General features: G+C 35.5%; 1 protein-coding gene across 7 annotated transcripts in view; it reads left to right on the forward strand.

Annotated features, from left to right (window-relative positions):
- LOC145247988 (GTPase-activating Rap/Ran-GAP domain-like protein 3) overlaps positions 1-17,209 on the forward strand; it is a 513,715-nt gene that overhangs the window by 468,598 nt on the left and 27,908 nt on the right. For 6 of the 7 annotated variants that reach the window (XM_080109655.1, XM_080109653.1, XM_080109650.1 and 3 more), the window contains one exon: positions 834-1,045. In XM_080109655.1, the coding sequence (XP_079965781.1) occupies positions 834-1,045 (212 nt within the window). Of the gene's footprint in view, positions 1-833; positions 1,046-4,008; positions 4,245-17,209 lie in introns of all 7 variants that reach the window. The other variant, XR_013863317.1, reaches the window with a different exon arrangement.

Raw genomic sequence — 17,209 nt, forward strand, 5'->3', positions numbered from 1 at the left:
TTCACTTTAAAATGTGGTCTTTAGTCAATTTTGCGTATTCGCTTTTCTCGACTACATATTTTTTGTTCATTTTCGCCCCCCAAAAAATATATTGCTGCTTAGAAGATAAAGGCTAATATTTGGGATCGTGACTAACAAGGGAGTGTGGGGCGTTGAGCAGCTAGATGCTTGTTCACATTGCATTTAAAATTCTGCAGGTTAGTACAGTCAGAGACGCAGGTAATAGAGAAGGGAATTCAAAAGTTTAGAAATCTGAAGGAGGAAACTATTAGAAATTTAATCCAATCTCTGGTCCCCCCCCTCGTCAATCTTTCACGAAAAACACCCGTCTAGCTGAATCCACTGTGAAAAATTTCCCCCACTCCATATCTGTGCCTAGATCGAAACGTGGATTCCATGAACAGAGCTTCTTTCTTAGAACTGCACGCCTGTGGAACTCTGTTCCGTCTGCCTGCTTCCCACCGGACTACAACTTGGATGTCTTCAAGTCCAATGTTAACAAATTCCTTATGAACCGCCCCCTTAAGTAAACACTTCATCAAATCTCCACACTAACGTAATGTACTTGCAATAACCCTTATCCCTTAGTGGCTTCCGGGCCTTGATAAGTGGTGATCACTGTGTAAAAAAAAGGCTTTCCTGCATCTAGGGATCGCAACAATGAAGGGGTAGGATTTTGCTGCTTGTTGGATGTATGCACGTTGAGGGGTCACAAATGCTATGAATTCTGGTAATAAGGGTTTCAACGCACGGTTCCTCTATTTTCACTTTTTCACTTTATACTCATATTTGTGTGTTTTAATCTATTTTTGACTGCCATTTCTTTTTTCCAGCCAAGAACCCATGCAATACAAATATCTACAAGATTCCTTTGATGTACCTGACTGGCCAGATGACCTCTGAGAAGACGGGGAATGCTGCCACTTGCCAGCAGAACACGCTGTTGGCGCCAGTTTCCACAGACATGAACAAATCACCCACACTGAAAAGGAGTCCCCTCATACACACCAAAAGAAACCAGTCTGCTGGTCTCACAGTTGAAAAGGTGGGTTATTAATACCTTAATTTATTTTCTAGTATTGATTGAATAAAATTCAACAACCAGTCGGATTAGAGGAAATTCTTTTTCTCTGTGTTGCTCACGGGCGTATTAAAAAAAATAATTCAAATATTAGTACGATCTTTTTTCTTGTTTCAAACTTAGTACGACAAAAAGGAAGTCGACGAGTCTATTTTAGGTTGAGGTAATAGAAGGAAAGAGGACGATTTTATTGAAGACAAAAGGGGGAATGTGGCTTCATTAATGAAAAGCGTAAGGGTCTTGAACAAGGAAGAAGATAAGACGGTACATGAGGAATACATAAGATTGAGATAACGGGCTATGCATCTTTTAAATGAAAAATATAAGATTATATTCTTAGCAATTTCGTTGAAATCTCACAACAATATACATCATTTCGTCAACAGTTTTATAAATAAAATGTAAGACATTTTTGTATTTTATATAATTCATAACTAGAATTTATTTTACGAGAAATGATTAATATTAACAGTTTCAATTATCTACAAGCTATCTTATATAAAAATTCAAACGTTAGCATATCCATGCGTTTCTTTTTGTGGTACGTTTAGAACGAAAAAGAGGAAGTGAGATAAATCAACTTCCGATTGCGTTATTTGAAAGAAAGAAGAATGTAATGCCGCTTCATTAACAATTTATGTGAAATATGCAATCTCATCAAGAGTTCTTTAAATTATATGGCTAGTATTCGTTTTATGGGAGAGAGATTATGGTGAACGGTTTCGATTACTTATACGCTAGCCTGATAATTGTTAAGTTTTTTAGCGACGTTGAGCCAAACCAATAATGAATGTGTGACCATTTCATCAGACTATATGTCTTATATAAAAACAAGTTTAAAAGGCGGGTTATTTATATCAAGTTAAGGTATCTGTAGGAAGAGGGGGTGAACTTCATTGAAGAGAAGGTGGAAAGGTATTGAACGAAGAATAGAAAAGGTCAAATATAAGAAAAGAAAAATTATATGTCGGTCCATGAACATTTTAACTAAAAACTAATACGAGCTTATATAAGTAACAATCAATGTTGGAATCTCAAAACGTGCTACGTCATCTCCTTAAGAGTACTGGGAATTATTTTTCAATCGTTTTCATATTTTATATAATTAATAGCTCGCATTAAATTTTACGAGAGAACGGTTTACATAAACAGTCTCAATTTTTTATAAGATTGCCTGGCAAACGTTTAGTTTTTTTTAGCGACCTATGGTCTGTCCAATATCAAAACACGGAAAACTAGATATTTGATACGACAAAAACCTTTTACAATCGATATTAGTCTATAAATTAACCGCATACAAGAAACATATACGATTTCGGCATGAAATAACTTGTCATATCGTTTGATACAAAAAAGAAATGGTGATGAGTACACTTCTGGTTAGAGTGTCAATAAGAAGGGGATTAGTTGATTTCTTTACACGAGCTTTTCGCTCGTTTTGGTGTTGTTAATTGCCTGATTAGTAATAATGCTACCCAATTCACTTCTTCGAAGTTCTAAGAATTTTGCGAGACATATCAGATAAAACATTTTACAACCCCGCAATATCATCCAAGAAGTAACGGTCAGGCGGAGCGCGTTGTAGAAACCTTTAAAAAGGCGTTAAGAAAGACTTATGGATCACTCACAGGAAAAGGCTTATGGATCACTCACGGGAAAGGCTCTACATCAATTTCGTCAAGTACACAAGATTACGGCACACCCTAACACCCTAGCAGAAAAATCACCAGATTATGTTTGGCCGTAAAATCAGATCAGTATTTGAGAAGCTGCTACCAAGAAAAACCACACATGAAAGAGCATTTACAGTAGCACTAAAAAATACAATCTTGAAGAGAAAGTGTACTTCAAGCATTTTAAAAATGACGTTTCGTTTTGGTAACTGGTAAAGTAATACAGAGGATTGGAAGTGTGATCTATATAATCCAGGGACCAAAATTCATGCAGAAAATGTATGTGAACGTTTGAGGGCCAAGAAGAGTTTCTTCTGGAAGAAGTAGAGTCTATTAAAACTGTCTTTTTGACACTTTTGATATACAAGTCTCTCCAGATCACACAATGTTCGGGCAGGAAATGGAAAATCAACGAACCGTTCATGGATCACCTAAAGAGTAAAATACTGATATACCGTCCCAAGTTAGTAGCTTGGAAGGGGGGAACTGACCTATGTTACCTACTAATAGATTATTCGGTACTTATACAGTTTAGTCAAGACATTAAAAAATGAAAATATCGAAAAAAAGTTTAAATTGTATGTATCCGTTATAGAACGAAGTTCTCAAAAAAAAAAGTGCCTTAATTTCATCAAGTAGTTTTGTTTACAGCGGAAAAACACGTTTTATGAGAGCGCGTTGGAGGCGGCCATCTTGGATTTTCAAAAAAATTGTTTGAATTTTATAAATGACAAAGGGAGATAACTCCAGTTAATGCGCTGACACCCCTCCCCATCTCTAAATACTAGCCTTTCTTCTTAAAAATCGAACATTTTGCTCGATATCATAACAAATTGTTTTTTCGCTATAAAAAAACAAACTACTTTATGAAATTAAGTGAATTTTTTTTCAGATAACTCCGTTCCATAACGGATACATGCAATTTAAACGTTTATCGATATTTTCATTTTTTTAATACGATAAACAACCCCTGGTTTGCAGTACATTTTGATATTTATTTTGGCGTTCTGTTTTTTGTTTTTTGTTTTTTTGCAACTGTCACAGGCCTATAACAATCATCGAAATATGTATATACTGCTAGCTTGAAAGGCATAAAAATCCCAGGTTGCTTGAATGACGTGCCTAAATATTACACGAATAAAAAATCAGCAGGGTCAGTTGTCGTGCCTTAATTTATCGTACATAAATAGTCAAACGAATACGCCCATCATTCAATTTTTTTTTTCAATTGGATTATTTCACATTTTCTTTCAGTAAATAAATCAAATGTTGGAACAAAAACGAGTCACCATGCTAGGCCTTTCGCAAATCGCAATCGGAATGACAAAAATGGGAATCAAAACGGAACTTCCACTCGTCAAAATTTTAAGGGCTCTGCGCCTCCACAAAAAAAAACCTAACAAATCACTTTTGTAAAAAGTAACGTTTTCAAATGTTCGACCAGTAATGCAGATTAAAGACGATACCAAATAATAATCGTTGAAAAAAAAGTAAGTGGATATATTTTAATATATTAAGAGGAAATGGTGTACAAATTTATTGCTAATGGAGATTTGGTAGTATCTGTTTGTCTGTAGCCAAAACTCTACTAATACTTCTATTAATGCACCACTATACTTCTCTCTCTCCATTTCTCTATATCTCAAAGCTTAGGGAAATCTTTCTGAAGTTGAAACTCTACTATAAGTTCTAATAATGTACTACCGTGTTTCTAAATTTCACACTATATATATATATATATATATATATATATATATATATATATATATATATATTGGCAACAAGTCATTATTTAGACACGTCTGATTGAACACGACGGAATTATTCCTTTTTCCAATCCTTCTGGGTAGCTTTTCAATTTGCCGAGCGGTCTTTTTAATTTCGACAGGCATATTATATAGAATGGCGCCCAAAAGTTGTTGTTCGGCCATATTTTTCTCAAGCGTTATCTATCAGTCCAGAAAGAAAAGAATAATTCCGTCGTGTTCAGTCAGACGTTAGTGTATGTATATGTATGTGTATGTATATATATATATATATATATATATATATATATATATATATATTATTTACTATAATAATTATTAAATACCTACAGACACTAGTGTTTCATCCTTTCGGGAATCTTCAGTGCAGGGTGTCACGATTAATACCAGTCGAACGATTCGAACCCCACATCACGAGACATCTCTGGCTCGGTTTAGCGAAGACCTAATCCATTCGGCTACCATTAACCGCGTGAAATAACGTCGAATTTAAACATTTTAATTTTTTTAATGTTCATTTACGTCAGTCGGAGAGTGATCTAATCGTTATACGATGATCTATGCATAATATATATATACATATATATATATATATATATATATATATATATATATTCTTAGCTTTTGTTATCTATGATTAAATGGGGATTTAGTATTCGTTTGAGGTCTATTCTAGTAAAGGACTTTTGTGCTATTATTTAGTTCAGTTGGGGAAGGTTTTGTAACATGTGTTTTGTTGCTATGTGCCATCCTCTAAAGCATTATCTCCTGACTTGAGGAGAGTTCAGCACCTGTTCTGTTGTAAATAATGCTCTTATCTTAAACATTATCCCTTTCTTTTTTTAGAGGAGAGTGTAGTATCTGCAATCCATCCTTCTGTCTATTACCAGGCATTTTCTTCGAGTGGGAGGATTCTATGTAGTTTCGTTTTTATTATCATTAATTAATCTTTCCACGCATTATCTCCTTCTTTTTGATTAGCGTGTTACCTGTGTTTTTGGGTATGATACCACCCTGACAGGCATTGCCCTCTCTTTTGGGGAAAGTATTGTGTATGCTTTCTTGTCATGTGACAGAATTCTGCCGGGTGTTACTTTCTTCTTGTTGAAAAGTGTAGTATATTTTCCTGCGTTATAAAACATTTCTCCTATGCTTTACCTCCTCCTTGGGGATGGACAGTGTATGTTTATTCTTTATCATAGGATCATACCAAGCTAATAAAAATACAGCTTAGTATTAGAAGTTATTATTTTAACTACATAAACTATCTTTTAGTAACGTGTATAATTATAACGTTATCCACGTTTTAATCCGTACAGTTTTTGACAGGTTAAACAAGATAAGGAATAACTCGAATCCTTGTTTTCTTAGTGAAACAACTGACATTTATTTACAGACATTTTTTACAGGGCTTTTCCTGTCGCCCTTGGTTACCGTGACGTGATCCCTCGCGGACAACGTGTTTCGAACGTGTCTCGAATACTTTCCGAATACCGCTCTCCTTTTCTGACGTGATCCCTGGTCTGCACACACGTTCTTCTTTTTATAATCTTTTTCCTTCTTCTTTGCGTAACCCCTCTCACACGGTTCGGTCATTTGCATGCAGCTGCCATACGCGAGTCTGCGCTCTGTTACAAAAATAGTTTTTGCCATTGTGCGTAACATGTCTAACATATCCTGTCCTACTTTCACTAAATCGTTGAATACCTTTCAAATATCGCTTTCTGCTTTGACGTTTCCCGCTCTCTCGAATCTCTTTCGAGTACCGTCCACATCTCTCTCTCTCTCTCTCTCTCTCTCTCTCTCTCTCTCTCTCTCTCTCTCGCTCTCTCTCTCTCTCTCTGGGCAAGTTTTTCTTTTTATAATCTTTTTCCTCCTTTCTTGCCGTGATGTCGTCTAACACCTTGTTCGATAATTTGCATACAGCTGCCATAAGAGCGTCTGCGCTATGTTATATACCCCGGCCAAGACAGAGGAAAAAGAGAGCAAGGCTGAAGTTTCAAAGCCCCAGACCGATCTCTTCGGTAAAGGAGTGAGATTTTGCTGCTTGTTGTGTTGTGTTGGGATTATATAGGTTGAGGGGAGACAGGTGCAGCAAATTCATCTGGGCAACTTCTGTCAAAGTGTTCCGGTGCACGTTGTAACAAAGCGAAGCAACATTGCGGCGATGGGACAGAAGCTGAAGTTTTGTAAACAGCGTTGACTTATAAAAGCTTCGTTTTTGCAGGACATCGTCTGAGAGGGAGAGATTAGTGAATTGGTAGACTAGCTAAGATGGAGCAGCACTACTCGATGCATGGTTGAATGATGCTTTGTAGAGATATATAATTCTGGCAAGTATGAAAAGTTTTTGCAGCAAAATTGGCAGCATCTTCTATGTATTTATTCTACTTCATATTATTTGTGAATGTTAGGCCGAATAGTTTGTATGTTGGACTACCGAAAAGGGTGCTATTAGCCATGATAATCGGTGACTGATAAGATATCTTATCGTTCAAAGCAAATGAGGTTTTCTTGGTCGCAGAAAATGTGACAATCTATATTTTACCTCATTCTAATACAGACTGGAGGTAATTTTCTACAAATTCACCCACTGTCTCAGATATGTGTGTGTTCAATTTGCACTCGAGAATATAGCGTGGAATTATCAGCAATTATACCCATCTCGGACACAACTGCATCGGAGATACTGGGACGCATTCGAATAAATGTGATTGTTTTTAGATATTCTTCTGTTGATAGCAACTTGGACCTTTATTTTAGCTAAGAAGGGTCTGATTATATGATATTTTGGTTCAAAAAATACCGTATGAATGGATATTGTTAAGAAAACATTCTTGTCAGATCTTGTAAGTTTCTTTAGATCTATCAAGTGAAATTGCTAAAGCTTCAGCTGCCTTATCAATTGTATGGTACATGCGTTCAGATATGGCTGTTAGTATATTCACAGGAAAGAATGGTTGCTTGAAAACTTTGTTTGGGTTAGAAATAAGGTTTATCATTGAATGAGTAAGTTTATCATTTTCCGGGTGGCGGATGATCGCTAGATTGATTAAGGCGTTGAGGAAAGACACTGATGGGGTGATAATTGTGTGGGTCAATTCTTTTACCAAAGTTCTTGAAACTGGTAGCACAGGTTATTACATATGTGTGCCGATCATAGCTCGTATGGTCTAGGGATTTATCAGCACCCACATGTAATAAAATTAAAACAAAAGAAAAAGATTTAATGAAAAAGAAATTTATTTAAAAATAAATTAACAAGGAAAACAAAAGAAAAGATTACCATGTTTTAAGGGCGACAACTAGCTAATAAATTGTCTCCCTTAGATCATAAAGATCGTAATTCTTAATGTATTGTTTTGAAGTGATGTTTTGTTTAGAGTATTTTTATATGTATATGTGCTTCGGTCAACAAACTCAAAGAATAAATAAAAACTTTACCAGAATCCAGATAGCCAGTTTTCTTCAGTGAGGTTTTTGTTTTTACGGCCTTATGTGGAAGCCGGAATTCGGACGTTGGTTGCCTCTGTTTTGCATCCCAAAATATGTCACGAACTGACTTTACCCACCAATAGCGTTTCTTTTATATGAGTTTTAAAAGGAATTTCCTGGAACCTTCTAGAGACTCAAAAAAGGAACAAAAAGGCGTTCTACGCCTTTTTATATTTATAGACGCCGATTATTATTTATTTTTATGAATAACGACATTCTAGAAACGTCTTTATGTTTTAATTAATATATCAATAAACATATTTATATATTATAAGAAATATTTATATATTTCTTAATCCAATCATAGGAGAGAATATGTTCTCCTATGACACAGGGGCAAATTTCTAGTTATTAGAAAAGAAAGAGATGATGATGATGATGATGATGATGATGATGATGATGATGATGATGATGATGATGATGATGATGATGATGATGATGATGGAAACCCAAGTTTGTATATATGACTCAGTCTAATATTACTTTCAATTCTGCTTCTGTCAGATAATTCTTGTTTTATACAAATTATGATTAAAACTTAACAAAACTTAACAAAAAGTGAAAATAACAAAATTGCTGTTTTATTCCATATCTTTATTTCGATCTCATGTGGGTCTGTTCTCAATATACTGGAGCGTTGGGAAGACTTGTTGTCCTAGCACTCTAGTAAATACAATCAAACCACCTTTGTATTAATCAGAAAGTAACGATTTTTTTTAGTTTCTAGATTGGGGGGGGCAGGGATTTCCCTTGTTATAATCAGGTACACATATAAAGAACCACTGCGCAGTGGAAGCATGCTAAGCACATAACCTCCTAAACATAAATTCACATTTGGAACAGAAAAATGTAGTTTAAAACAACACAGAATGGCAGCATAAATTCTGTTGGAGAAAGATTCCCAGACAAAGAATTAATCCAGTCATGATCAGTAGATATCTAGTGAACGTCTCGTTTTGACATTTAACCGTTTTATAAAGTTGTTCTGGCATCTTATTAGTTTGTTCTTATAACATATAGTTATAAATAGAATCGCCCAGATTTATCGGGGAGGGGGGGCATTCCCTTACACGGTGTCAAAAATATTGCAACAGCCACATTTTAGATAAAAGTGATGAAATAGATCCGACAGACAGACTAAACTTTACTACCAAAAACAGCAAACTCCCCACCTTTTACCATCTCATAAAAAACTCACAAAGATAACCCACACACACATAAATCAGACCCATAGTTTCCAGCGTCAACCCTAACCCTAACCCCCTCTACAAGATCTCGTGGCTCCTCTCTAGACTACTTAAACCCCTACTCTCTACCTTCCCAGCCCATATCAACAGCTCTGACCAAGTCATAGACAGGCTTAACAGGTTACCTCCCCAACAATTGAGGCTCAACAGATATTCCTTCAGCCTGGACGTTGTCTCCCTGTACACTTCCATCCCGGCACACCCTGCCATCAACCTCATGGCTGACCTCATATCCTTCAATAACTTACACTGCTTCGGAATAATCCCTGCCGACATCCACCAACTTCTCCGAGTGATTGTTGACAACACATACTTCACATTTCTTAACCACACCTATAAACAAGTGTCTGGCCTACCCATGGGCTCTAGCCTCTACGGTCTCCTAGCTATTGCTTATATGGATAGACTCGAAAGACAAGCACTCAGCACTTGCAACTCCTACCTTCTCTTCACGAGATGTATAGATGACATCCTCATACTCACATGCTCCTGAGAAGAAGCCATCAAAATCTTCAACACATTTAACAATGCCGACCCCCAACTACAGTTCACCATAGAACACCCAGACAACTCTGGCTCTCTCTCACTCCTTGATTTCAAACTTATCATCAAAGAAAACGGCTCTATATACACAGAATTCTACAGGAAACCTGCCAGCAGACGTTTGTTTGTACACTTTAGATCCGCCTTACCCCTAAAAGACAAACTGAGCTATGCACACGCAGAGATTTCACGCATACGCCACAAGTGCACTAACACATCCGACAAAACCTTGCACACTAACAACTTCCTACACACACTCTCCATAAACGGCTATCCCAATTCTACCTTATCCTCACTCAAAAAAAAAAAAAAAACGCCAACGCCAACCTCTCTCAAATACCTGTTCCCTAGAGCTCCCCTTCTTTAATGATAGAATCTCCTCCGCTATCCGCAGAGCCATACACCACGAGAAGCTAGACATACAACTTATCCACACCGGCACCACCTTAAGACACCCAATGTAAAGCAACTAGTTAACAATAAGTGTTTGCTGGATAGATTTCCGACCCAGAAAGCAGCAGTTATTTTCCCTTTGTCAGAAACATCGCTCGTGGAATGTGAGAACTAGAGGATAAAATAAGAGAAGCGAACTTTACGGGTTTGCTGAAAGTAAGACAAAGGTCCATCTTTTTCTCTCATTTGTAAATAATAATAATAATAATAATAATAATAATAATAATAATAATAATAATAACTAGCTTAAACTGTAAAAATTCCACAGGGCACTCATTCATATGTAATATATTTATGTTAGCATTCTGTAGATGTTTAGCGTAAATGGAGACGCTCTGATATAATTGTAGCTTTTTTGTTGAAACTTCAAAAGTATTTATCTAAGGTAGCAGGGACGCCTGGAATAGCCCGGTCGAAAAGTACGCTTAAATATGAGATTTTAATTCTTGCATATTTCGTATACATTATGCTAGAGTTAATGCTTTATCGATTTTTATATATTATAAAGTTGTGGTTTAAAAAATAGAAATATATATATATCCATATGACTTGCTTGCATCAGCTTGAATCAAAACCGAAACTAAAACTTATGAAAAAAATAAATAAATAAATATATATATATAACTTGAATTTCTTCAGCTATAAGCGAAACCGAAACCAAAACTAATGAAGAATTCTTGACAACAGTATTATTACAAGAAATGGAAGTTCATATCAATTAAACGAAACGACAGTCACTCAGATTTAAACGTGACAGAACAAAATAAATAACGCACAAGTTATCTTATTAATATATAAATAATAATAACAATAATCATGTAATAACAAAAATAAGAAGAAGGAGAAGAAGAAGAAGAAGAAGAAGAAGAAGAAGAAGAAGCGTGTACAAATATATAAAAGTTTGAAATATTTTTAATCTATTTTTAATTATGAGAATAACCCAAATGTTTATTTATTTGTTTTTTTTTTATTTTTCCCCGCAATTTAATGTATTTTTAACCCAGTTATTTTGTATTTTGCTTTAAATGTATTTTTGTATATTTTTGTATATATTTGTATAATTTTGTATAATTTTGTATATTTCTGTATACATTTTTGTGCACTTGAAATTAAATGTATTTATTTCATAACACGTTTTTTTGTAACGTAATATTTTAAATTTAATACTCGATTTCATTATCGCAATATAATCAATAATTGGATCTATACAAATAATGGAGATAAGTGTGTGTCTGTAGGTCAACCAAACTACTATTAGACTTAAATACGAGGTGGCTTCAATAAGTTTCCAGACATTTTTGTACACGCATTTAAAATTGTCGTAGACTCTTGAAATTCTTGTATGCTATTGATATTCATCTTATGAAATGACTGACCATATTTTATGATTTCAAGGTTCAGATGAACAGCTACAGCAGAAATTGGAATACACGCTACTAAAGCCTAATGGTTACAGCTGGTGAATTTCAAAAATGCAATCATGACGTGAAGAAAATTTAGAAGAACGATATGCAATAAAATTCTATTTTAAACTTAGAAAAATGCCACAGAAACGTATGGAGTGCTACAGACTGCCTTTAAATTATCTTGCATGAATCCAGCATTAGTTTTCGAGTGACATAAGAGATTCAACGAAAGCAGGTAGTCTGTGAGGTGTGGGAGGAGTAATGAAATGCAAACACTATAGGTGATTGGACAAATAAAGAATTTCATGGATAAGGGACTGCGTGTGTCTCTAGATACAATAAGTGCACAGTTTGATATCTGTGTGGCAATGTACATACAATTATTCACCAGGTACTGAAGATGCGGAAGATTAGCGCAAATACACGAGTCCACAACTCTATGCTTGTCATAGTACTATTTGACCAAGGTGAGCATCAAGACGGTCCTCGGCAAGTCAAGACCTTGTTCCCTGTGACTTTCGGTTATTACCTAAGCTTAAGGAAAACCTTAGAAGTTGTAGTTATGAGACAGTAGAGGAAAGAGGCTATGACGAGGGTCATTGACACACTTCCACAAGAGGCCTTCCATTTGGCCTTTCAGAAGTTGTTGGAACGGTGCAACGAACGCATTGCAGCCGGAGGAGATTACTTCGAAGCGGAATAGATTTTCATGTGTGTACTATCAATAAAAGTGCCCATACGAAAAAAGTCTGGAAACTTATTGAATGCACCTCGTACGCGAAGAATAGACTTTAATTTTCTGATCGAAATCTTCATTATTTTTAGCTGTACTAACCCACGTGCACGTGTTCGTGAACTTAATAGCAAAGATTGTACACAATTATAATCACTGCTTTTTTCGCAATTACGTGTCTACCGTTTCTTCCGTTCTTAACGCATTTTTTTACTAAAAAAAAAAACATTTGAAAAAAAATATTTTTTTTATGCAAATCGCTTCAAACTAGAATTTTTCATACTCCCATATTTTTGTCATCGAAATCGGTGAAATCGACTATTTTTTAATCAAATCGATTGATTGCCTGCTCTAGGTGGAAAACCATCGTGGTGCATCGGGAAGAAGCTTCACCTGCCTCCAAGCGGTGACTTAGTTCGCAATAATTTGTAATCTACATTTCACTGTAGAGAACCTATTGTTGATTTTATAAAATTAGTTATATACGTATAATGGCTCGAATTAAAGTTAAAAATGTAAAATAAGTTTCATGGTTCAATTGTGATCAAAACAGAAACATTCATTTTGAACGCAACCCTCTCATATCAAAGAACCTTCTGTTGATTTTATTTTCCTGACTTGTGCGGTGATAATGGCTTAAATTAAAGTTTAAAACGCAAAAATGGTTCAGTTGTGCTCTAAACAAAATAGTCATTTCCAACTCGCCTGTGTCATATAAAAGAACCTACTGTTGATTTTATATGCCTGCCCGTTCTGCTTGTGCGGTGATAATGGCTTGAATTTGAGTTTAAAATCAAAAAGTCAAGTATCATGTTTTTATGCTGCTTTAAACAGAAACATTCATTTCGAACGCGCTCCTGTCATATAAAATAACCTACTGTTGATTTTATGCATCGGGCCTTTCGGTTTGTGTAGTAATAAAACTTCACAAATGCACGTGTGATGTTAGGTTTTATAAGGTCGTTAACTTTAATCAAAATCACCTGTTTCTTCTTTCGTCGGATTTTTTTTTTTTTTTTCGATTATCGATATCTATCAAAGACATTCCGATACAAAACCTATCTAATAATATTGCCATGCACAGAAAGTATATTTGTGTGCAATTTCGTAAAAGTCGGCTCCGCTGTTTCGGAGTCAGTAGGAACAGATTCATACACACACGACAAAGTTCTTTTTATATAGTAGACTAATAGATATGTTTAAGGATACTTTGCGAAATTTCGCGAACAAGTGTCAGATATTATCAAATATACCAAAAAAATAAACACATTGTTTTATTGTATAAAAAGCTGCAGATTTTTACTGAGTCTTAATTATTTATTTCAAATAAACCAGATGATTAAGGTTGGCCTTCGTTTCCTCAGTATTTTTCTGTAAGAGAGTATGACGGCTGCATGTCTAGCCGTGTGCGAAATGATGTGATGGTAAAGAAAAAGAAAAAATATAAAAGAATAGGTGCACACGTTCGAGAGTACGTACGAAACGACGTTTGAAAGAACAGAGATTAAAGAGAAGGAACGCAACAAGTTTGATTTGAGCAAAGTTGTTGCTTTTTATTCATGTTCACCCCTTATAAAGCATATCGCCACTTGGACTTAAGGGGCCACTATTTGGGGCCATATCTAGGAAATAATTACAAGATATTTGTTTATGTTACATTTAAATTCCTGCATATCAGTACAGCCAAGGAAGCAGGCGGCAGGAAGGAATTCCAAAGTCTAGCTGTTCGAGGGAAGAAACTATGAGAATAGAATAGAAAGCTTTCTGGCATTTAGAGACATCAACAGTGGAGGGGTGAGATCTTATAGCTAATGTGGTTTGTCGGGGATATGTACGTTGAGGTGGTACAAGTGAAACGAGTTCATCAGAACACATTCCATTAAAATATTTGTAAAACAGGCACAGTGATGCAACATTGCGGCGATAAGACAGGGGCTGGAGCTTAGTTGATAAACTGGGACCGATCAGATTGACAACTCTTTTTTGGACTTTATCTAAGAGGAAAAGATTAGTGGTAGATGCAAACCGGAAATAAATGTTGTTACAAAAAAAAGGAGTAGAGTTATTACTTGGCCTATGTTCCTTGCGACATACTCTGCCTACAACGTGTAGGTGGCCCTGTCGGTGGGTCATTAGAATACGCCGACTGCCCCCCTACACAGGGTAAAAGTCCCTCAATGGGGGTCCTGGATATGACCTTAAACTATATCCAGTGGTGAGGCCCCAGCTTGTGGGCTTTGGGGAGTGTGGGGCCACGCTTTAATTACCATTGCTCCCAGGTCCACTCTGACCCGGAGTGGTAGTACCAGTTAGGGTCCTAACTATGAGTTAAATAGAAACCAGCGTGAAAACAACAAATATATTCTATTAAAAAAAATGTTTCTTAAAAATCTTTGGATTCGGCATTAAATAACCCGAAAAGGGTTGATATGCCGTAAAACAAAAACAACCAACCAACCAATAACGTGTAGGGTCTGCGTGTGTAAACGTGTAATATTTCTAGTTAGAATTTCTAGAAAGAGATCAGATACTTACGGGAGGAACCAAATAAAGTTTGCAACATCCTTAAGTAAAAATATTGATGTGGAAGGAACTGGATTCGAACTTGGCACTCCCAGGTTGATAGTCCGTGTCGTTAGTCACTTAGCCCGCGTCATCAACCTGCTGCTGGCATTGCTTCAAAACAAAACTATATTTACGCCATCTAATCAAAACACTTGTTGCTATAGTGACTGACAAGAGAGACAAACATTTCAGAGTTCATCCATTATTCATGTCATTTTTATTTACGTAATCCTCTGATTATATTGTTACCGTTTATCGTCTCATTCGCTGTTTCCATCATCTCGTCTTCAAATTAGAAAGGTTCGAATTCAAATAAAATTTTTATACTTCAAATTACAAGTCAAATTCGAAATTTAAAAAAAATGAACTTTAAATTAAGACAGCTCAATTTTAAATTAAACAAAGAAATCTTTAAATCTCGACTTTAAAGTAGAACTTCGAATTCAAATAAATATATTCATGCTACAAATTAAAAAAATTTAAAATTAAAAATGTTTAAAGTAGAACCCCGGGATACGGCATAAAAATTAGTAACAAAATACAGTGTTACGTAGTGGTGTTATTATTAGAATGATGAACGTTCTTTTGTTGTTCATGTTATAAGAAGAGTAAGAGTCTTAGTGAGAGATTAGATTCTTAATCAACTTGTTGGTTATTATATATATTCATTGTGACTGTTCATATTGTTGAGATGTTCATATTGTAAGAGATGGGATGGAGACATTAACAAGTATATATAAAGAGAGAGAGAGAGAGAGTGCATATAAATACACTTTTAGAGGCGATTCGATATCTAGATAGATAGACCGAGAGATTGGCATTTATGCTTTTGACAATTCTCTATGAAACGGGAGTGTTTATATAACATAAATAGTTTGACACATACTTTCTAACATATTTTTTAGATGATGCTTTTATCAAATGGTTCTTATACATAAATGGACAATACCTTTTCTCGTTGTAATGATGAACACAGAAGACGGCAGTTATGAAAAACATGATGATCATTTATTTCTTCCATATGACCGGTCATTGGCTTTGCATCCAGGAATTCAAAGTTTCTTCTTTACATCTTCTTCTAAAACCCTCTCGCTTCCAGACGGTGCCAAGGTTCGGTCTGAACCTCTCTGCGTCCCTGGTCGGACTCTCATCTGACTCTCCGACTCTCTGAATCTCTCTCTCTCTCTCTCTCTCTCTCTCTCTCTCTCTCTCTCTCTCTCTCTCTCTCTCTCTCTCTCTCTAACTCTGACTTCGAACTCATTCCTATATTGAGAAATCACATGTATGTCTGGCCAACGTGACTATAATTAACGTGTCATCAACATGCGCGATTTGCACGTTTTTGAAACATTCTGATTCCCCATTTTCCTTTGTTGTTTTACAAAGGAATTTAACCTACTTATCTAATTCATATAACCCATATTTTATTATGCATTCTTTCTAAGAATAGTTTCCAGCCAAATTTGTATTTATTAAATATTTTATCAGAATCAACAATTTACTGGACATTCCATTTAAAACCTATTGTTCTTTAAAACTTATCTACAGGGTTCGATTCCCGTTTTATCTGATTTTATTTTCATTTAACTAATTCTCTTTATTTTTACTTAAATGAAAAGGGGACAAGCCTTTTTATGTAATAGCATATAATACACATTATAGCATATAATACACATACAATCAACACCATAAGGCGGGGCAAATATCATAACCAGAGGCCAGAAAAATATCGTATTCCATAATTCGTGACCTGAAGAAAACGTCAGCTAGGGTTACCGTATCCTAGGGTTCTACTGTATCTTCAAATTAAAATGATTCGCACTTAAACTTAAAGTACTTTAGCTTCAAATAAAATTTAAAAATTGGTGGTTTTTGTTATTTTTTTTCTTTTTTGCCTGAACTTTGGGTTATCGAAGTTTTCTGTATTTATATTTTTCTTAATAATACCGTCATTTTTATATATCCGTCATTATTTTATCAAAATTATTATTCCTCTCTCTCTCTCTCTCTCTCTCTCTCTCTCTCTCTCTCTCTCTCTCTCTCTCTCTCTCTCTCCCTCCCTCTTTCTCTCTCTCTCTCTCTCTTTCTTGCTATCATGGCAAAAATTAAGACACTTGCGTTCATTTTAAATCGCATTCATGCAGTCCGTTCATACTTTGTCTTAATTACATTGAAAAACAAGTGAAGCATGAATGGTTCGCCGTAAGTGCACAGTGAACGAGGAATAAAAAAAGAAATGTTCAGCAT

This window comes from Euprymna scolopes, chromosome 26 (genome assembly GCF_053919585.1).
Source record: "Euprymna scolopes isolate OS-2025 chromosome 26, ASM5391958v1, whole genome shotgun sequence".
NCBI classification, from domain to species: domain Eukaryota; kingdom Metazoa; phylum Mollusca; class Cephalopoda; order Sepiida; family Sepiolidae; genus Euprymna; species Euprymna scolopes.